Here is a 22,552-nt window from a genome sequence, read left to right as displayed (position 1 = left end):
CTGTGATGCTCCAGGTACTGTAAAGGGGTTGGCTAGTGTTGACTATAACACTGTGATGCTCCAGGTACTGTGGAGGGAGTGACTAGTGTTGACTATAACACTGTGATGCTCCAGGTACTGTAAAGGGGTTGGCTAGTGTTGACTATAACACTGTGATGCTCCAGGTACTGTAAAGGGGTTGGCTAGTGTTGACTATAACACCGCGATGCTCCAGGTACTGTAAATGGGTTGGCTAGTGTTGACTATAACACTGTGATGCTCCAGGTACTGTAAAGGGGTTGGCTAGTGTTGACTATAACACTGTGATGCTCCAGGTACTGTAAAGGGGTTGGCTTGTGTTGACTATAACACTGTGATGCTCCAGGTACTGTAAAGGGGTTGGCTAGTGTTGACTATAACACTGTGATGCTCCAGGTACTGTAAAGGGGTTGGCTAGTGTTGACTATAACACTGTGATGCTCCAGGTACTGTGGAGGGAGTGACTAGTGTTGACTATAACACTGTGATGCTCCAGGTACTGTAAAGGGGTTGGCTAGTGTTGACTATAACACTGTGATGCTCCAGGTACTGTAAAGGGGTTGGCTAGTGTTGACTATAACACTGCGATGCTCCAGGTACTGTAAATGGGTTGGCTAGTGTTGACTATAACACTGTGATGCTCCAGGTACTGTAAAGGGGTTGGCTAGTGTTGACTATAACACTGTGATGCTCCAGGTACTGTAAAGGGGTTGGCTTGTGTTGACTATAACACTGTGATGCTCCAGGTACTGTAAAGGGGTTGGCTAGTGTTGACTATAACACTGTGATGCTCCAGGTACTGTAAAGGGGTTGGCTAGTGTTGACTATAACACTGTGATGCTCCAGGTACTGTAAAGGGGTTGGCTAGTGTTGGCCTCCTGAGCTTCTTGAGGATCCAGGATGGCTCTTGATTGTCCTGGTGGGTGCCCATGGTCGATCCAGCCTTCTCCATGAATTTGTTCATCCTGTCTACTTCCTCGCTAGTGATGTTTCCATCACTTTTCTACATTTTAGTGGTGCTCTTGATGTTTTGTTTTATAACAGCATCTGCCTGCCTGGAAGTTACAAAGTAAAGGGACTTTAATTTCTCCCTGTTTTATCTTTTTGTAGTGAATATGACAATAGTTATTATACTGTGAGATACAGTAGGACTAATCATTCAAATCAAACACGTGGAAGAGAAGAGATTTAGCATATGGCATTAGATCTCTGCCGTGAGTCCGTTTTAGGCGGCTGGATGGTTGTTCATTCTAATGTCAGCCTCCTATATCGAATCCACACTGTGGGCTGTGATAGCACAGGAATCGCTCTCCTTTCAGCTCCTCCGTTCTCAAACAAGAAAGGTCTTTCCAGCCTATCCCTGTAAGCTATAGGCTGTGTTAATGTTCCAGTCACTAACACACCATATTACAGACCTAGCTACACACAGTCAACTGCTTTTCTCTGCTACCCATCTGGACCCCGAGTCATTCCTGGAGGCACATTCAACTCTACAACTAATATCTGGCACAGTGCTTACTGCTGCTTACTGGTGTCTACAGCTGGTTACTGGTGTCTGCAGCTGGTTACTGGTGTCTACAGCTGGTTACTGGTGTCTATGGCTGGTTACTGGTGTCTACAGCTGGTTACTGGTGTCTACAGCTGGTTACTGGTGTCTATGAATGGTTACTGGTGCCTATGAATGGTTACTGGTGTCTACAGCTGGTTACTGGTGTCTATAGCTGGTTACTGGTGTCTATGGCTGGTTACTGGTGTCTACGGATGGTTACTGGTGTCTACAGCTGGTTACTGGTGTCTACGGCTGGTTACTGGTGTCTACGGATGGTTACTGGTGTCTACGGCTGGTTACTGGTGTCTACAGCTGGTTACTGGTGTCTACGGATGGTTACTGGTGTCTATGGCTGGTTACTGGTGTCTATAGCTGGTCACTGGTGTCTATGGCTGGTTACTGGTGTCTACAGCTGGTTACGGGTGTCTACAGCTGATTACTGGTGTCTACGGCTGGTTACGGGTGTCTACAGCTGGTTACTGGTGTCTACAGCTGGTTACTGGTGTCTACAGCTGGTTACGGGTGGTAACGGCTGATTACTGGTGTCTACGGCTGGTTACTGGTGTCTACAGCTGGTTACTGCTATCTACAGCTGGTTACTGGTGTCTACAGCTGGTTACTGGTGTCTACAGCTGGTTACTGGTGTCTACTGGTGTTTAAGGGTGTCAACTGCTGATTACTGGTGTCTACTGGTGCTTACTGGTGTCTACTGGTGTCTATTGGTGCTTACTGCTGCTTAAGGTGTCAGCATGCTCGAGTTCGGCTGGCTGCTAGCCGAAGACGGCTAGGCGAACCGAACGAGTGTGCTCGCATACTCCCTTTAAAAGACCTTCATTTGAAAAATGAGAAAAAAGCGGCAATAGTAGTGTTTATCCATTTTGAGACACCGTAGACAGTATACACTTCCTAACTCAAGAGATGTGTCATTAATTTTGACATTTTTGCAAAGGAGATCTTATTCGCTCAATTTTACATCCAACTAAAGCTCTACACGACTGTGGGCTCTACACGACTTTCAAAATCCTAACATCACTGAGCCTCTCACATTAAAAGACTGTCTCTCCTGTATTTTTTTTGTGTGTTGCCAACGTAGTGGTGCGCACACTAAATGATCTTGCACATACTGGGGGTCACATAATACAAGATTCTTCACTTGGTCGTGAGGATTCTCCATACTACCACGCTGTCTTGCCAAAACAATTATGTGATTAGAATGTTAACATAACTGGAATGAGCTGTGGCTCAAAGCAGCCTCATAAACGTTCAGTCAGACACTTGCCGTACAGAGTTTAAATAACTAGCCAACATTTAAGAATTTAATAACACTGCTTGTGAACTTCAGAGATGTAATAATTTGACACTTTGGTTACAGGCAAGTACAACGGATTAAGATGTTTGGTGCAGTATTTCTCAATGGAAAAAATGTGCATGAAAATGAGTCATCTCGTTGAATAACAATAAAGCGTTTACTGAAGAATCCCTACTGTTGACCAATCACTAAAGAAGGGGCGTAGACTTCGGATTGCCTCAAGAAAAAATGTTGTGTGCCTGAACACCAAAACCAATAAAAACAAAATGTCATCATAATATATGCACAAACTCTTCCGAACTGTTTTGGCTGGAAGCATGCGGACACCTTTCCTGGTGTCTACTGCTACTTACTGGTGTCTACTGCTGCTTACTGGTGTCTACTGGTGCTTACTGCCATCTACTGGTGCTAACTGGTGTCTACTGGTGACTTACTGGTGTCTACTGCTGCTTACTGGTTTCTACTGGTGTCTACTGGTTTCTACTGGTGCTTACTGGTGTATACTGCTGCTTACTGGTGTCTACTGGTGCTTACTGGTGTCTACTGGTCTCTACTGCTGCTTACTGGTTTCTACTGGTGTCTACTGGTGCTTACTGGTGTCTACTGGTGACTTACTGGTGTCTACTGATTACTTACTGGTGTCTACTGCTGACTTACTGGTGCTTGCAGGTGTCTGCTGGTGTCTACTGGTGTCTACTGGTGACGTATTTCTCCATACCCAGGTGGAGTAGTGGTCAATATAGACAGCTCAGTGTTTATTATCCTCTTCAGTGATCTGCTCATCTATTCGTTGTCTTGTAAGATGGCTGCTCCCTCAGTGGCGTGTCAAAGGCTGCAAGCTGTAAGCTATTGTGTCAGTTAAGTTTGTCAGTGATGCAAACCAGAACCTAAATGATACCCAGACATTTTCACCCCACCCACTCACTCTCTCTCTCTCTCTCTCTCTCTCTCTCTCTCTCTCTCTCTCTCTCTCTCTCTCTCTCTCTCTCTCTCTCTCTCTCTCTCTCTCTCCCTCAGTAACCTACTGTCCAACCCCTATGTATGTGACTGTCACCTGGCCTGGCTGGGTTTGTGGCTGAAGAAGACCAGGGTTGTGAGTGGGAACCCTCGTTGTCAAAAACCTGCCTTCCTCAAGGAGATCCCCATCCAGGACGTGGCTAAACCCGATTTCACCTGCGACGGTACGAAACACACCACACCCACAGAGACAACCCCTAAAAACACTGACACCCCATACACACACACCTGGCCCTGTTTCTCCCACACCTCCATCTATCTAACCATCCATCACACCTGGCCCTGTTTCTCCCACACCTCCATCTATCTAACCATCCATCACACCTGGCCCTGTTTCTCCCACACCTCTACCTATCTAACCATCCATCACACCTCTCCCACACCTCCATCTATCTAACCATCCATCACACCTGGCCCTGTTTCTCCCACACCTCTACCTATCTAACCATCCATCACACCTCTCCCACACCTCCATCTATCTAACCATCCATCACACCTGGCCCTGTTTCTCCCACACCTCCATCTATCTAACTATCCCTCACACCTGGCCCTGTTTCTCCCACACCTCCATCTATCTAACCATCCATCACACCTGGCCCTGTTTCTCCCACACCTCCATCTATCTAACTATCCATCACACCTGGCCCTGTTTCTCCCACACCTCCATCTATCTAACTATCCATCACACCTGGCCCTGTTTCTCCCACACCTCCATCTATCTAACCATCCATCACACCTGACCCTGTTTCTCCCACACCTCCATCTATCTAACCAGCCATCACACCTGGCCCTGTTTCTCCCACACCTCCATCTATCTAACCATCCATCACACCTGACCCTGTTTCGCCCACACCTCCATCTATCTAACCATCCATCACACCTGACCATGTTTCTCCCACACCTCTACCTATCTAACCATCCATCACACCTCTCCCACACCTCCATCTATCTAACCATCCATCACACCTGGCCCTGTTTCTCCCACACCTCTACCTATCTAACCATCCATCACACCTCTCCCACACCTCCATCTATCTAACCATCCATCACACCTGGCCCTGTTTCTCCCACACCTCTACCTATCTAACCATCCATCACACCTCTCCCACACCTCCATCTATCTAACCATCCATCACACCTGGCCCTGTTTCTCCCACACCTCCATCTATCTAACTATCCCTCACACCTGGCCCTGTTTCTCCCACACCTCCATCTATCTAACGATCCATCACACCTGGCCCTGTTTCTCCCACACCTCTACCTATCTAACCATCCATCACACCTCTCCCACACCTCCATCTATCTAACCATCCATCACACCTGGCCCTGTTTCTCCCACACCTCTACCTATCTAACCATCCATCACACCTCTCCCACACCTCCATCTATCTAACCATCCATCACACCTGGCCCTGTTTCTCCCACACCTCTACCTATCTAACCATCCATCACACCTCTCCCACACCTCCATCTATCTAACCATCCATCACACCTGGCCCTGTTTCTCCCACACCTCTACCTATCTAACCATCCATCACACCTCTCCCACACCTCCATCTATCTAACCATCCATCACACCTGGCCCTGTTTCTCCCACACCTCCATCTATCTAACTATCCCTCACACCTGGCCCTGTTTCTCCCACACCTCCATCTATCTAACCATCCATCACACCTGGCCCTGTTTCTCCCACACCTCCATCTATCTAACTATCCATCACACCTGGCCCTGTTTCTCCCACACCTTCATCTATCTAACTATCCATCACACCTGGCCCTGTTTCTCCCACACCTCCATCTATCTAACTATCCCTCACACCTGGCCCTGTTTCTCCCACACCTCCATCTATCTAACCATCCATCACACCTGGCCCTGTTTCTCCCACACCTCTACCTATCTAACCATCCATCACACCTCTCCCACACCTCCATCTATCTAACCATCCATCACACCTGGCCCTGTTTCTCCCACACCTCTACCTATCTAACCATCCATCACACCTCTCCCACACCTCCATCTATCTAACCATCCATCACACCTGGCCCTGTTTCTCCCACACCTCCATCTATCTAACTATCCCTCACACCTGGCCCTGTTTCTCCCACACCTCCATCTATCTAACCATCCATCACACCTGGCCCTGTTTCTCCCACACCTCCATCTATCTAACTATCCCTCACACCTGGCCCTGTTTCTCCCACACCTCCATCTATCTAACCATCCATCACACCTGGCCCTGTTTCTCCCACACCTCCATCTATCTAACTATCCATCACACCTGGCCCTGTTTCTCCCACACCTCCATCTATCTAACCATCCATCACACCTGACCCTGTTTCTCCCACACCTCCATCTATCTAACCAGCCATCACACCTGGCCCTATTTCTCCCACACCTCCATCTATCTAACCATCCATCACACCTGGCCCTGTTTCTCCCACACCTCCATCTATCTAACCAGCCATCACACCTGACCCTGTTTCTCCCACACCTCCATCTATCTAACCAGCCATCACACCTGGCCCTGTTTCTCCCACACCTCCATCTATCTAACGATCCATCACACCTGGCCCTGTTTCTCCCACACCTCTACCTATCTAACCATCCATCACACCTCTCCCACACCTCCATCTATCTAACCAGCCATCACACCTGGCCCTGTTTCTCCCACACCTCCATCTATCTAACCATCCATCACACCTGGCCCTGTTTCTCCCACACCTCCATCTATCTAACTATCCATCACACCTGGCCCTGTTTCTCCCACACCTCCATCTATCTAACTATCCATCACACCTGGCCCTGTTTCTCCCACACCTCCATCTATCTAACCATCCATCACACCTGGCCGTGTTTCTCCCACACCTCCATCTATCTAACCATCCATCACACCTGGCCCTGTTTCTCCCACACCTCCATCTATCTAACCATCCATCACACCTGGCCCTGTTTCTCCCACACCTCTACCTATCTAACCATCCATCACACCTCTCCCACACCTCCATCTATCTAACCATCCATCACACCTGGCCCTGTTTCTCCCACACCTCCATCTATCTAACTATCCCTCACACCTGGCCCTGTTTCTCCCACACCTCCATCTATCTAACCATCCATCACACCTGGCCCTGTTTCTCCCACACCTCCATCTATCTAACTATCCATCACACCTGGCCCTGTTTCTCCCACACCTCCATCTATCTAACCAGCCATCACACCTGACCCTGTTTCTCCCACACCTCCATCTATCTAACCATCCATCACACCTGGCCCTGTTTCTCCCACACCTCCATCTATCTAACCATCCATCACACCTCTCCCACACCTCCATCTATCTAACCAGCCATCACACCTGGCCCTGTTTCTCCCACACCTCCATCTATCTAACCAGCCATCACACCTGACCCTGTTTCTCCCACACCTCCATCTATCTAACCATCCATCACACCTGACCCTGTTTCTCCCACACCTCCATCTATCTAACTATCCATCACACCTGACCCTGTTTCTCCCACACCTCCATCTATCTAACCAGCCATCACTAGAACAATACCTATTTTTCTTGGCCCCAGACAGGTGCTGTGTGAAGGGTTTTATGACAGCAGGCTTTGTGTCCAGGGCCCCTGGTTCTGGGGCAGGCTCTATGTGAAGGGTCTTATAACAACAGTTGTGTTTAGGGCGCCTGGCTCTGGGGCAGGCACTATGTGAAGGGTCTTCTGACAGCAGGCTTTGTGTCCAGGGACCCTGGTTCTGGGGCAGGCACTATGTGAAGGGTCTTATGACAGCAGGCTTTGTGTCCAGGGAGCCTGGTTCTGGGGCAGGCACTATGTGAAGGGTCTTATGACAGCAGGCTTTGTGTCCAGGGACCCTGGTTCTGGGGCAGGCACTATGTGAAGGGTCTTCTGACAGCAGGCTTTGTGTCCAGGGACCCTGGTTCTGGGGCAGGCACTATGTGAAGGGTCTTATGACAGCAGGCTTTGTGTCCAGGGACCCTGGCTCTGGGGCAGGCTCTATGTGAAGGGTCTTATGACAGCAGGCTTTGTGTCCAGGGACCCTGGTTCTGTGGCAGGTTCTATGTGAAGGGTATTATGACAGCAGGCTTTGTGTCCAGGGACCCTGGTTCTGGGGCAGGCTCTATGTGAAGGGTCTTATGACAGCAGGCTTTGTGTCCAGGGCCCCTGGTTTTGGGGCAGGCACTATGTGAAGGGTCTTATGACAGCAGGCTTTGTGTCCAGGGACCCTGGTTCTGGGGCAGGCTCTACGTGAAGGGTCTTATGACAGCAGGCTTTGTGTCCAGGGCCCCTGGTTCTGACTTTTAGACTCACTGCTCTATTTCTGTCTTAGCTACTGTCACACCTCTCCATCTACGTCCATTTACAAGCCGTTCATATCCACTTCCCATTAAATTCCACTGGCTGTGTAAAATGCACCACGAAATCTGCTGCTTCCACCTGTTACTAGGCATAGGCCCAAGACCGTCTACACAACCCCCTCCCCTCCATGACTCTGTCCTCCTGTAGTCTATGTCATGTGGGACACACACTCTCTCTCTCACACACACACACAGACACACACACAGACACACACACACTGTCCACCCACATAGCTATTAACTCCTGTATCTGACAGAACAGGGGCCAGGGCTAGGTTGTAGGGACTGTGAAGACCAATGGAACAGTAACCGTGGGCGACCACATTATCTCATGTCAGTGTGGGTTTTATGGGGACTCGATCATTTCCCCCAGGCAGAGTGAGGGAGATGGAGGCCCGAGGAACTGAACTGTGGCCGTAAAAATTTACACCAGAAAGGAAATGCGCTTTGGCTTCTGTCTGGTCGAGCGCAGGACTAGCTGCCTCTCTCTCTCTCTCTCACAGTGGGCCTCTTGTCAAATGGACCGGGCTCTTGGGAAAATAGGGATTAGCTCCAAAAATCTTCTCATATAGTCAATTCACTTGTGAGTTGTAATAATTTGGTACATTCTATATAAGTCCCAGACAGCCAAGTTATACAGTAGATATAGAGTTTCACTAGAGGAGCTACACTAGCTTCATTTGTTCGGCTACAGTGGCTTCAGAAAATATTCATACCCCTTGAATTATTCAACATTTTGTTGTGTTACAGACTGAATTCAAAATTGATTAAGCATATTTTTTTTCTCACCAATCTACACACAAAATACCCCATAGTGACAATGTGAAAACATGTTTTTAGAAATTTGTACACATTTATTGAAAATGAAATACCGACATATCTAATTTACATAAGTATTCACACCCCTGAGTCAATACATGAACAATCACCTTCGGCAGCGATATCAGCTAAGAGTCTTTCTGGGTTAGTCTAAGAGCTTTGAACACCTTGATTGTAAAATATTTGGCCATTATTCTTTAAAAAAATATTCAAGCTCTGTCAAATTGGTTGTTGATCATTGCTAGACAACCATTTTCGAGTCTTGCTATAGATTTTCAAGCAGATTTAAGTGAAAACTGGACACTCCGGAAAATTCACTGTCTTCTTGGGAAGCAACTCCAGTGTAGATTTGGCCTTGTGATTTAGGTTATTGTCCTGCTGAAAGGTGAATTCATCTCCCGGTGGCTGGTGGGAAGCAGACTGATCCAAAATCCTCGAGGATTTTAGCTCCGTTCCATACATTTTTCATCCTGAAAAGCTCCCAGTCCTGAATGATTACAAGCATACCTATAACATGATGTAGCCACCTCTATGCAAATATGGAGAGTGGTACTCAGTAATGTGTTGTATTGGATTTTCCCCAAACATAACACTTTGTATTCAGAACAAAATGTTAATTACGTTGCCACATGTTTTGCAGTATTACCTCAATGCCTTGTAAACAGGATGCAGGTTTTGTAATATTTATATTCTGTACAGACTTCCTTCTTTTCACTCTGTCAGTTAGGTTGGTATTGTCAGGGTTAGGTTGGTTACTTTCTAAATGTAATCTGTTACAGTTACGAGTTACTGTACCTGTCCAACATTGTAATCAGTAACTTAACTTTTGGAATACTTAACTCAGTATTGTAATTTCAGTATTAGTTACTGTACCTGTCCAACATTGTAATCAGTAACTTAACTTTTGGAATACTTAACTCAGTATTGTAATTTCAGTATTAGTTACTGTACCTGTCCAACATTGTAATCAGTAACTTAACTTTTGGAATACTTAACTCAGTATTGTAATTTCAGTATTAGTTACTGTACCTGTCCAACATTGTAATCAGTAACATAACTTTTGGAATACTTAAACTCAGTATTGTAATTTCAGTATTGTAAAGAGGCACAAGGTTTAGCTGGCACAGCCACAGTCATAAAATCTGATTTTAAACTTAACCCTAACCTTAACCACACTGCTAACCCTAGTGCCTAACCTTAACCTTAAATTAAGACCAAAAAGCACATTTTTGTTTTCAGAACTTCTTTTTACAATATAGCACATTTTGACTTTGCAGCTGGTCCATCTAGTGGAAATCACTCAGTTCTGCCTCAAGGACAAGACTCTTCCCAATAAACGTCAACCTGCTTAAGAGGCATTAGAAGAAGACAAAAGTGTATATTACCAATTGCAGGATAAATCAATGTTAGTGTTTACATAGCTGCCCATAAATGCATTTCACTTTATAAGTTATAAGTTATAGGTCATGTAGGCTTCTTCTAAAACCCATTGCTTTATACTACAGATAATAATATGATTAGGCTATAATAAAAAATATTTTTAAAAATAACAGTGTCAGATTTTCAATCATTCCAATTACCCCTCGATCTTCAAAACTAGGACTTGGAAATATACATTAGCCAAATTGTTTAACCTGAGCATAACCCCAAAAGGACTAATTAGCCTACACTGTTGTTTATGATTGTGTTGTCATGGAGGACTGATTGGGCTCATCGCTTCGAGTTGAAAAGGAAATGCTGCTCTTATGGAACTGCATGCTTTGAGCACTACCGAGATTTGTTATTTGCAAATGTATGCCATATGATGCATTTTCTATAGGCCTATTGTTGACATTTTTGTTTGTGACACTTTGATATCTTGATCATTAGCAGCTGTTTAAGTCTATCAAAAGTGTGCGAGTTTGAGCAAGTCTGTTATGCCCATGGAATTTTTGGGGAATCAGTACGAATTAGATGGAGCAATAAAAACCACATTCCTGGTCTTCTTAAATGAAACTAGTTGTTGACAGTATGGAGCACAATACCACAGGGGAGTTTAGAAGGGAGGAACTCAATCTTTTATTCCATACGCTGGGATCAGCACTATGCAGCTGTTGCAAGAGCACATTTTTCTCCAGCTGTCCACGTATTCATTACGTCGATTCTGTTGCAAAATGTTTCTTAAACTGAAGCAAATGGAACAAAACAGGGAGGGACCTACCTCTAGTTTTGCTCTGTTTGCTTCCGTTTGGTTCTTAAATGGTAAATGGTTTCCATAATGAATACATCCCTGGTTTTCAAAACAATGATTAATAGGAAGCTTAAACTTCTTCAATTCAACCATCATTGGGTTAAAATACACATATACATTTTTATATTTACTGGAAAGGAGCATCAAGTTCATCACCCTGTACTTTCACCACCCTGTGAAGTTAATCACCCTGTACTTTCACCACCCTGTGAAGTTAATCACCCTGTACTTTCACCACCCTGTGAAGTTAATCACCCTGTACTTTCACCACCCTGTGAAGTTAATCACCCTGTACTTTCACCACCCTGTGAAGTTCATCATAACTTCTTTCATCTGTAGCCTAATAAACTGCATGCTCTCCCAACGAGTCATACTGGGAAAACCACACAGCATGTCATCACGTAACTCCAAGTTTACTTTGATATTAAATCAATATTTGCACATAAAATCGTTTCCACCTACATTTCCCGCATAATACCTTTTACCAACACAAAAAGATCCCAGCGTGTCTAGCGTATTTTGTTTTGTCAACATTTGGGAAGTTTCATTCAGGCCTTTCGTCATGAATTTCTTCTCCCGATGTACCTTAAAAAAGTTGGATAGAATCCCTGTTAGAGAGAAAACAGAAAGGAGACAAATCATATGTTCTCCTTTCACAGCCATTAAACTGTGTTTTAGTCCCCATTGGTGTCATGGTGAAATCACTGAGCAGTTTCCTTCCTCTCCGGCAACTAAGTTAGGGAGGATGCCTGTATCTTTGTAGTGACTGGGTGTATTGATACACCATCTAAAGTGTAATTAATAACTTCACCATGCTCAAAGGGATATTCAATGTCTTATTTTTTCCCCCATCTACCAATAGGTGCCCTTCTTTCGAAGCATTGGAAAACCTCACTGATCTTTATGGTTGAAACTGTGTTTCAAAATCACTTCTCGACTGAGGGACTTTACAGATAAATTTATGTGTGGCGTATAGAGATGAGGTAGTCATTCAAAAATCATGTTAAACACTATTATTGCACATAGAGTGAGTCAATGCAACTTATTATGTGACTGGTTAAGCACATGTTTACAAAGGGGTTGAATACTCATTGACTCAAGACATTTCAGCCTTTCATTTTTTATTATTTTGTAAACATTGCCAAAAACATAATTCCACTTTGACATTATGGGGTATTGTGTGTAGGCCAGGGACACAAAATCTCAATTGAATCCATTTTAAATTTAGTCTGTAACACAACAACACGTGGGAAAAGGGGTATGAATACTTTCTGAAGGCCCTGTATCTGTAGATGGAAGCCATAGGTGGTGTTTCATTTAGCCCTCAATGCTACATGCTAAGTAGGAGGGAGCAGGAGGAGGACACTCTGTATCCCTCCACCTCAAGGTCCACATTGCTGCAGCTACAATGACACTCACTGACGTCCTGTTTTTAGACTGTTTTATGTCTTCATTAGTGGGAGATTTGAGGTCCCCCAATCAACAAGTCAGCATTTCGGCTCCCTCCCTCCATCCAGCCCCTAGTCCTCTACAGACAGGCTGCATCAGCCAAGCCAGACCCTTGTTGAGAAGACTTCAGACGTCATTACCTTCCATTAATGTCTTAATTCCCTGTTTCTTTTTCACCTGGGGTGTAATTCAAGCCTTTACAGATATCATCTCGCAGGCCTTAGATTAAAGCTGATTGGGGGGTGGAGGGAGGGAGCTAAGGAAGGAGGGAAATGCAGGAAGACTCAGGCCAAGAGCAATATTATGTGCCAGATCTCCTGTTTTTTTGTAATATTGGTATTTTTTTTATTGAACCTTTATTTAACTAGGCAAGTCAGTTAAGAACAAATTCTTATTTACAATGACGGCCTACCCCTTGCCACACCCTAACCCGGACTACGCTGGGCCAATTGTGCGCCGCCCTAAGGGACTCCCAATCACGTCCGGTTGTGATACAGCCTGGAATCAAACCGCTGCACCACTCGGTAGCCCCAAAAAAGGTCCTCCCACTAGGCAGGCTGGCTGAGAGATTTAGGATATGGTGGTGCAATTATCAGATTCTCGATCAACTTAGGGCTTCATTTATAGAGTTCCACTTTCAAAGGGGAAAGTTCTGGCACTGTTGCCAGGTTGTGAAATGTCTATCATTAACTATTTTGTACACTCCCCTCCTTAGCTTCTCCTCTAATGTGAGTGGAATGTGATGTAATTTACAGTAATATTTAATCTCTGTCTTCTTCCCTTCCTTCCTTCCTTCCTTCCTTCCTTCCTTCCTTCCTTCCTTCCTGCCTTCCTTCCTTCCTGCCTGCCTTCCTTCCTTCCTTCCCTCTCTCTCCCCCTCTCTCTCTTCCCCTCTATCCAATCTCTGTCTCTCTTCACTCCCTTTCTTTCTCCCCCTCCATTCCCACTCTCTCCCTTCCCTCCCTCTCTCTCCCTTTCTCTCTTCCCCTCTATCTCTCCCTTCCTTCCCTCCCCTCTATCCTCTCTTTCTCTCTCCCCCTCTTCCCTCCCTCTCTCCCTTTCTCTCTCTCCCTCTCCCCCTCTCTCTCTCTCTCTCTCTCTCTCTCTCTCTCTCTCTCCTCTCTCTCTCTCTCTCTCTCTCTCTCCCTCTCTCTCTCTCTCTCTCTCTCTCTCTCTCTCTCTCTCTCTCTCTCTTTCTCTCTCTCTCTCTCTCTCTCTCTCTCTCTCTCTCTCTCTCTCTCTCTCTCTCTCTCTCTCTCTCTCTCTCTCTCTCTCTCTCTCTCTCTCTCTCTCTCTCTCTCTCTCTCTCTCTCTCTCTCTCTCTCTCTCTCTTTCTTTCTTCCTCTCTCTCTGCAGGCACTGAGGAGAATGTATGTTTTCCAGTGTCAAGCTGCCCAGAGTCATGCACATGCTCAGACACAATTGTGCGCTGCAGTAACCGGGGGCTACGCATTCTGCCCAAGGGCATACCCAAGGACACCACCGAGCTGTGAGTCTCCCACACACACACACACTTCCTCCGGCTAGATAGTCGTGGTCTGTGCTCTTTGTTATTCAGAGCACTAGTCGTCATCAGCTGGGTGAGGCCAGGTTAATCCTGGGTGAGGTTGGGGTAAGGCTGGTTGAGGCCGGGGTAAGGCTGGATGAGGCCAGGATAAGGCAGGGTGAGGCCAGGTCAGGTCGGGTGCCCATAGGGGTGGCAGGTGCCTAGTGGTTAGAGCGTTGGGCCAGTAACTGAAAGGTTGCTAGATCGAATCCCTGAGCTGACAAGGTAAAAATCTGTTGTTCTGCCCCTGAACAAGGCAGTTATCCCACTGTTCCTAGTCCGTCATTGTAAATACGAATTTGTTCTTAACTGACTTGCCTAGTTAAATAAAGGTTCAATTAAAAAAATAGCTCCATAGCTGAAGGTCAATGAGGCGTATCAGTGGGGGTTGGACCGGGGATGTTCATCACCACCAAACAACCCAGTGGTCCAGGGAGACTGAGGTGGTACACTGAGAAACTGCTGCATTAACACCACACTGCCTGGGCACTTTACCATCAGAGAGAGAGAGAGAGATTTAAAACATCTTTATTGGATCTGGGAACAATAAACACTCAAACAAAACCATGGTTACACATCAATTAAAAACAACACTAAATCTTCCTCCACAACAACTTCTGTCGACCCAGTATGCTCATAAACAGCCCAATGTTATTAACCAGTTTGTCATAGGAAAACTCAACCCTCAGTCTCACTGCCAACATCCCCTCCAGCATGCCCACCACACCCACAGACCCCTGTCCCCGAATACTGTTCTTCCTTTTCTTCCAGATTTCTAATTTAGCTGCCCCTGATACAAATTTAAGTAAGACAACTGCAGCCCCTCGACTTTGGCCCAAATATAAACAGTTGGGAAGAGAAAACCAACTAGTGATGAGGTCAAGTGATGAGGTCAATCATCCCCACCAACCTGGGACACTGTCAGAACAGATATGCCAGAGTTTTACACTCAGCACAGAATGGACACCCCTCCCCAACAGTAGGGTCCAGGTGTACCAGATGCATGTTGGTGGCTAGAGCTCTGTGTATTATCCTCCATTGGAGGTCAGCTGTCCTCTTATCTTATCAATAGGCAGTTTATATAAAGACTTTTGGTGCCTCCTTTTGGGGAGGCACCTGGACCAAACACACCTGCCCACCTCGTCCATTTGAACCCTTCCAGGTAAGAAGCATGGGACACTTATACACATATTATGTACATGGCCTTCTTTCCCACCACCTTGAACTTCCCCAGCTCCGGGGTATGGAAGGAAAGCAGCATCCCCACGTCCTCCTCTAATGTCCCCGCCGCAGCACTAACCTTCAGTGCAGGGAAGACATCATCCAGACCCTCCGTCCACTAATCAGAGTTGGAAGTATCAGTCACATACTGCCGATGAAGTACTGGCAAGGAATCGCAGACCTCAGCTACGACCTTCCTCAGTAGGCGAGATGATCAGATCCCTGCTCTTTCTCCCAGCTCCTCCAACGATCTGCTCCTGCTCCGCATCAGATGACCCAGCTTGGTACACCCCACGCCTAACAGGCATGAACGTAGGCTGGCTGAACCCAGAACACGGGACTGTGTTAGAAAAAAGCAGTGGTGTAAAGAACATAAGTAGAAATACTTTAAAGTACTACTTAAGTCATTTTTTGGGGTATCTGTACTTTACTTTACTATTTATAGTTTTGACAACTTTTACTTTTACTTCACTACATTCCTAAAGAAAAGAATGTACTTTTTACTCCATACATTTTGCCTGACACCCAAAAGTACTCGTTACATTTTGAATGCTTAGCAGGACACTTATCAAGAAAACATCCCTGGTCATGCCTACTGCCTCTAATCTACATTTACATTTACATTTAAGTCATTTAGCAGACGCTCTTATCCAGAGCGACTTACAAATTGGTGCATTCACCTTATGACATCCACTCATAATGGACATCTCCTCTTCTACCTGGGTGACTAGATCCACCTGAACCCCCTCCTGTACCCCATCACTCATAATGGACATCTCCTCTTCTACCTGGGTGACTAGATCCACCTGAACCCCCTCCTGTACCCCATCAATCATAATGGACATCTCCTCTACTACCTGGGTGACTAGATCCACCTCAACCCCCTCCTGTACCCCATCAATCATAATGGACATCTCCTCTACTACCTGGGTGACTAGATCCACCTGAACCCCCTCCTGTACCCCATCACTCATAATGGACATCTCCTCTACTACCTGGGTGACTAGATCCACCTGAACCCCCTCCTGTACCCCATCAATCATAATGGACATCTCCTCTACTACCTGGGTGACTAGATCCACCTGAACCCCCTCCTGTACCCCATCACTCATAATGGACATCTCCTCTACTACCTGGGTGACTAGATCCACCTGAACCCCCTCCTGTACCCCATCACTCATAATGGACATCTCCTCTACTACCTGGGTGACTAGATCCACCTGAACCCCCTCCTGTACCCCATCACTCATAATGGACATCTCCTCTACTACCTGGGTGACTAGATCCACCTGAACCCCCTCCTGTACCCCATCACTCATAATGGACATCTCCTCTACTACCTGGGTGACTAGATCCACCTGAACCCCTCCTGTACCCCATCACTCATAATGGACATCTCCTCTACTACCTGGGAGACTAGATCCACCTGAACCCCCTCCTGTACCCCATCACTCATAATGGACATCTCCTCTACTACCTGGGAGACTAGATCCACCTGAACCCCCTCCTGTACCCCATCACTCATAATGGACATCTCCTCTACTACCTGGGTGACTAGATCCACCTGAACCCCCTCCTGTACCCCATCACTCATAATGGACATCTCCTCTACTGCCTGGGTGACTAGATCCACCTGAACCCCCTCCTGTATCCCATCACTCATAATGGACATCTCCTCTACTACCTGGGTGACTAGATCCACCTGAACCCCCTCCTGTACCCCATCACTCATAATGGACATCTCCTCTACTACCTGGGTGACTAGATCCACCTGAACCCCCTCCTGTACCCCATCAATCATAATGGACATCTCCTCTACTACCTGGGTGACTAGATCCACCTGAACCCCCTCCTGTACCCCATCACTCATAATGGACATCTCCTCTACTACCTGGGTGACTAGATCCACCTGAACCCCCTCCTGTACCCCATCAATCATAATGGACATCTCCTCTACTGCCTGGGTGACTAGATCCACCTGAACCCCCTCCTGTACCTCATCACTCATAATGGACATCTCCTCTACTGCCTGGGTGACTAGATCCACCTGAACCCCTTCCTGTACCCCATCAATCATAATGGTTATCTCCTCTACTGCCTGGGTGACTAGATCCACCTGAACCCCCTCCTGTACCCCATCACTCATAATGGGCATCTCCTCTACTGCCTGGGTGACTAGATCCACCTCAACCCCCTCCTGTACCCCATCACTCATAATGGACATCTCCTCTACTACCTGGGTGACTAGATCCACCTCAACCCCCTCCTGTACCCCATCAATCATAATGGACATCTCCTCTACTGCCTGGGTGACTAGATCCACCTGAACCCCCTCCTGTAACCCATCACTCATAATGGACATCTCCTCTACTGCCTGGGTGACTAGATCCACCTGAACCCCCTCCTGTACCCCATCAATCATAATGGACATCTCCTCTACTGCCTGGGTGACTAGATCCACCTGAACCCCCTCCTGTACCTCATCACTCATAATGGACATCTCCTCTACTGCCTGGGTGACTAGATCCACCTGAACCCCTTCCTGTACCCCATCAATCATAATGGTTATCTCCTCTACTGCCTGGGTGACTAGATCCACCTGAACCCCCTCCTGTACCCCATCAATCATAATGGACATCTCCTCTACTACCTGGGTGACTAGATCCACCTCAACCCCCTCCTGTACCCCATCAATCATAATGGTTATCTCCTCACCAGTCTGGGAAAATGGTTCCCCAGATCTGCCCTTACCTCCTACAACAATGTTCCCTCTGGTACAAGCTGCAACTCAGTACCCTCAACTCAGTACCCTCAACTCAGTACCCTCAACACACACAACGTGTTCCTCAGCAACAGGTGCTTGTGGCTGCTCTACCACTGTTGGCCCACCTCTCCCTACATCAGTGGGTCCAGGCGTTACGAGGAACACCTGCGCCCCTCCCTCTGCCTTCTCCCCTTTCGGGCAAGCATGTCGCTTATGGCCAACATTCCTATACTCCAAACACTTTTGACTACCCATACTAGCTTGAGCCTTATTCAGTCTGTTGTCATACTTGACTTTAAACAAACTCCAAAGTCTGCTCCGGTGAGTCCAAAACATAAACACCTGTCACAGAAACGACATAACCTGTTTCAGAGCCAGGTGTTAGAAACGACATAACCTGTTTCAGAGCCGGGTGTTAGAAACGACATATCCTGTTTCAGAGCCGGGTGTTAGAAACGACATAACCTGTTTCAGAGCCGGGTGTTTGAAACGACATAACCTGTTTCAGAGCCGGGTGTTAGAAACGACATAACCTGTTTCAGAGCCGGGTGTTTGAAACAACATAACCTGTTTCAGAGCCGGGTGTTTGTTCATCCCAGCGGGACAATTTGAATTAAACTTGCAAAATTCCCAAACCGCAATACCTCGCGCTCCAATAGCCCATTGGGAATAAAAGGTGGTACATTCGAAATCTTAACCCTTGTTGATGGGGAAAAAAGCTGCCTACCAGAAACTCCTCCACAGTGACAGTAGCTTCAGTAACACACCTAAAGCCGTGTCGAAATGACAGCGACGGCGTCCCCATGTAGGTCGCCATCCCCACCAAAACCAGGGCATTTCCAACAGGAAATAAAATATACCTAATTCTACCACTGAAGAACCCTTAATCATGCATAGAACAAGGAAACCACAAAAAGAAAATACAGGCGACCACTTGTACTCGCTCATACAATTCCCAGCATGCACCAACAATCCCAGCATACAGAGAGAGAGGTAGAGAGAGGTAGAGAGAGGTAGAGAGAGAGAGATAAAGAGAGAGAGGTAGAGAGATAGAGAGGTAGAGCTAGAGAGAGGTAGAGAGCTAGAGCTAAGAGGTAGAGAGAGAGAGAGAGAGAGAGAGAGAGAGAGAGAGAGAGAGAGAGAGAGAGAGAGAGAGAGAGAGAGAGAGGTAGAGAGAGGTAGAGCTAGAGCTAGAGCTAGAGGTAGAGCTAGAGCTAGAGCTAGAGGTAGAGGTAGAGGTAGAGGTAGAGAGATCTAATGTCTTCACCATCCTCCTCATTTCAGATACCTGGAAGGAAACCTCCTGACATCTGTTCCCAAAGAACTGTCCAGTCTGAAGCAGCTGTCTCTTGTGTATGTACTGTACCAGGTCTATCAGAGATATGATGTTAACGATGCCAAAGCATCTCCATTTTATTTACATATTTGAAGCAGAGGATATTTTATATTCTTTATTGAAACATAAAAACTGAACAGTTGTGTTCATGTCCTTCCTTGTTTAAAAAAAAATACAATGGTTAGTGGCTTTAGGTCCTTTATAAATATATCATTATGCCAGACAGTTCACTATTGTCTCTGTGGACTTTGAAGGTGTTTGTCCCAGTAGTGATATTGTGTCCTGTTGTGTGTTTGGTATTACACAGCGACCTGAGCAACAACAGCATCAACACTGTGGTCTCCATGACCTTCAGCAACATGACTCAGCTCGCCACTCTGTGAGTTACCATGACAACAAGCCACAGCCTGCCTGCTGGCCGCACTGGACCGGTTGGACACAGTGACCAGCGGCCTCAGTCACGTTTATAGTCATAACACAGTCACACACACAGTGTTGTGTTCCCATCATTATAACTGTCTCCTCTCTGCTTTCATTTTAATCCCAGGATCCTGAGTTACAACCAGATTCGGTGCATCTCGCTAAACACATTCTATGGGCTTCAATCTCTGCGTCTCTTGTAAGTGTTGCTCCTTCCTCTCTCTATAATACCCTCTCTTCCTCTCCTCTCTTCCTCTCCCTATGATACTCTCTTCCTCTCCTCTCTTCCTCTCCCTATAATACCCTCTCTTCCTCTCCTCTCTTCCTCTCCCTATGATACTCTCTTCCTCTCCTCTCTTCCTCTCCCTATAATACCCTCTCTTCCTCTCCTCTCTTCCTCTCCCTATGATACTCTCTTCCTCTCCTCTCTTCCTCTCCCTATAATACCCTCTCTTCCTCTCCTCTCTTCCTCTCCCTATGATACTCTCTTCCTCTCTTCTCTTCCTCTCCTCTCTTCCTCTCCCTATGATACCCTCTCTTCCTCTCCCTATGATACTCTCTTCCTGTCCCTATAATACACTCTCTTCCTCTCCTCTCTTCCTCTCCCTATGATACTCTCTTCCTCTCCTCTCTTCCTCTCCCTATAATACCCTCTCTTCCTCTCCTCTCTTCCTCTCCCTATGATACTCTCTTCCTCTCTTCTCTTCCTCTCCTCTCTTCCTCTCCCTATGATACCCTCTCTTCCTCTCCCTATGATACTCTCTTCCTCTCCCTATAATACACTCTCTTCCTCTCCTCTCTTCCTCTCCCTATGATACTCTCTTCCTCTCCTCTCTTCCTCTCCTTATGATACACTCTCTCCCTCTCCTCTCTTCCTCTCCCTATGATACTCTCTTCCTCTCCTCTCTTCCTCTCCCTATAATACCCTCTCTTCCTCTCCCTATAATACCCTCTCTTCCTCTCCCTATAATACCCTCTCTTCCTCTCCTCTCTTCCTCTCCCTATGATACTCTCTTCCTCTCCTCTCTTCCTCTCCCTATAATACCCTCTCTTCCTCTCCTCTCTTCCTCTCCCTATGATACTCTCTTCCTCTCCTCTCTTCCTCTCCTCTCTTCCTCTCCCTATGATATCCTCTATTCCTCTCCTCTCTTCCTCTCCCTATGATACTCTCTTCCTCTCCTCTCTTCCTCTCCCTATAATACCCTCTCTTCCTCTCCTCTCTTCCTCTCCATATGATACTCTCTTACTCTCCTCTCTTCCTCTCTCTCTTCCTCTCCCTATGATATCCTCTATTCCTCTCCTCTCTTCCTCTCCCTATGATACTCTCTTCCTCTCCTCTCTTCCTCTCCCTATGATACTCTCTTTCTCTCCTCTCTTCCTCTCCTCTCTTCCTCTCCCTATGATACTCTCTTTCTCTCCTCTCTTCCTCTCCCTATGATACTCTCTTTCTCTCCTCTCTTCCTCTCCTCTCTTCCTCTCCCTATGATACCCTCTCTTCCTCTCCCTATGATACTCTCTTTCTCTCCTCTCTTCCTCTCCCTATGATACCCTCTCTTCCTCTCCCTATGATACCCTCTCTTCCTCTCCCTATGATACCCTCTCTTCCTCTCCCTATGATACTCTCTCTTCCTCTCCCTATGATACCCTCTCTTCCTCTCCCTATGATACCCTCTCTTCCTCTCCCTATGATACCCTCTCTTCCTCTCCCTATGATACCCTCTCTTCCTCTCCCTATGATACTCTCTTTCTCTCCTCTCTTCCTCTCCTCTCTTCCTCTCCCTATGATACTCTCTTTCTCTCCTCTCTTCCTCTCCCTATGATACTCTCTTTCTCTCCTCTCTTCCTCTCCCTATGATACTCTCTTTCTCTCCTCTCTTCCTCTCCTCTCTTCCTCTCCTTATGATACACTCTCTTCCTCTCCTCTCTTCCTCTCCCTATGATACTCTCTTCCTCTCCTCTCTTCCTCTCCTTATGATACACTCTCTCCCTCTCCTCTCTTCCTCTCCCTATGATACTCTCTTCCTCTCCTCTCTTCCTCTCCCTATAATACCCTCTCTTCCTCTCCCTATGATACCCTCTCTTCCTCTCCTCTCTTCCTCTCCCTATGATACTCTCTTCCTCTCCTCTCTTCCTCTCCCTATAATACCCTCTCTTCCTCTCCTCTCTCCTCTCCCTATGATACTCTCTTCCTCTCCTCTCTTCCTCTCCTCTCTTCCTCTCCCTATGATATCCTCTCTCCTCTCTTCCTCTCCCTATGATACTCTCTTCCTCCTCTCTTCCTCCCTATGATACTCTCTTTCTCTCCTCTCTTCCTCTCCTCTCCCTCTCCCTTCTCTTTCTCTCTCTTCTCTCCCTATGATACTCTCTTTCTCTCCTCTCTTCCTCTCCTCTCTTCCTCTCCCTATGATACTCTCTTTCTCTCCTCTCCTCTCCTCTCTTCCTCTCCCTATGATACTCTCTCTCCTCTCTTCCTCTCCCTATGATACTCTCTTTCTCTCTCTC

General features: G+C 46.6%; 1 protein-coding gene across 1 annotated transcript in view; it reads left to right on the top strand.

Moving 5' to 3' along the window:
- LOC124010774 (slit homolog 3 protein-like) overlaps nucleotides 1–22,552 on the top strand; it is a 444,233-nt gene that overhangs the window by 345,735 nt on the left and 75,946 nt on the right. The window contains exons 20-24 of the mRNA XM_046323430.1: nucleotides 3,894–4,057; nucleotides 14,120–14,252; nucleotides 19,579–19,647; nucleotides 19,938–20,009; nucleotides 20,178–20,249. Of these exons, the coding sequence (XP_046179386.1) occupies nucleotides 3,894–4,057; nucleotides 14,120–14,252; nucleotides 19,579–19,647; nucleotides 19,938–20,009; nucleotides 20,178–20,249 (510 nt within the window). The remainder of the gene's footprint in view (nucleotides 1–3,893; nucleotides 4,058–14,119; nucleotides 14,253–19,578; nucleotides 19,648–19,937; nucleotides 20,010–20,177; nucleotides 20,250–22,552) is intronic.

This window comes from Oncorhynchus gorbuscha, linkage group LG23 (assembly GCF_021184085.1).
Source record: "Oncorhynchus gorbuscha isolate QuinsamMale2020 ecotype Even-year linkage group LG23, OgorEven_v1.0, whole genome shotgun sequence".
NCBI classification, from domain to species: Eukaryota; Metazoa; Chordata; class Actinopteri; order Salmoniformes; family Salmonidae; genus Oncorhynchus; species Oncorhynchus gorbuscha.
Note: the sequence above shows the minus strand (reverse complement) of the source record. Positions and strands in the feature narration are given on the sequence as shown.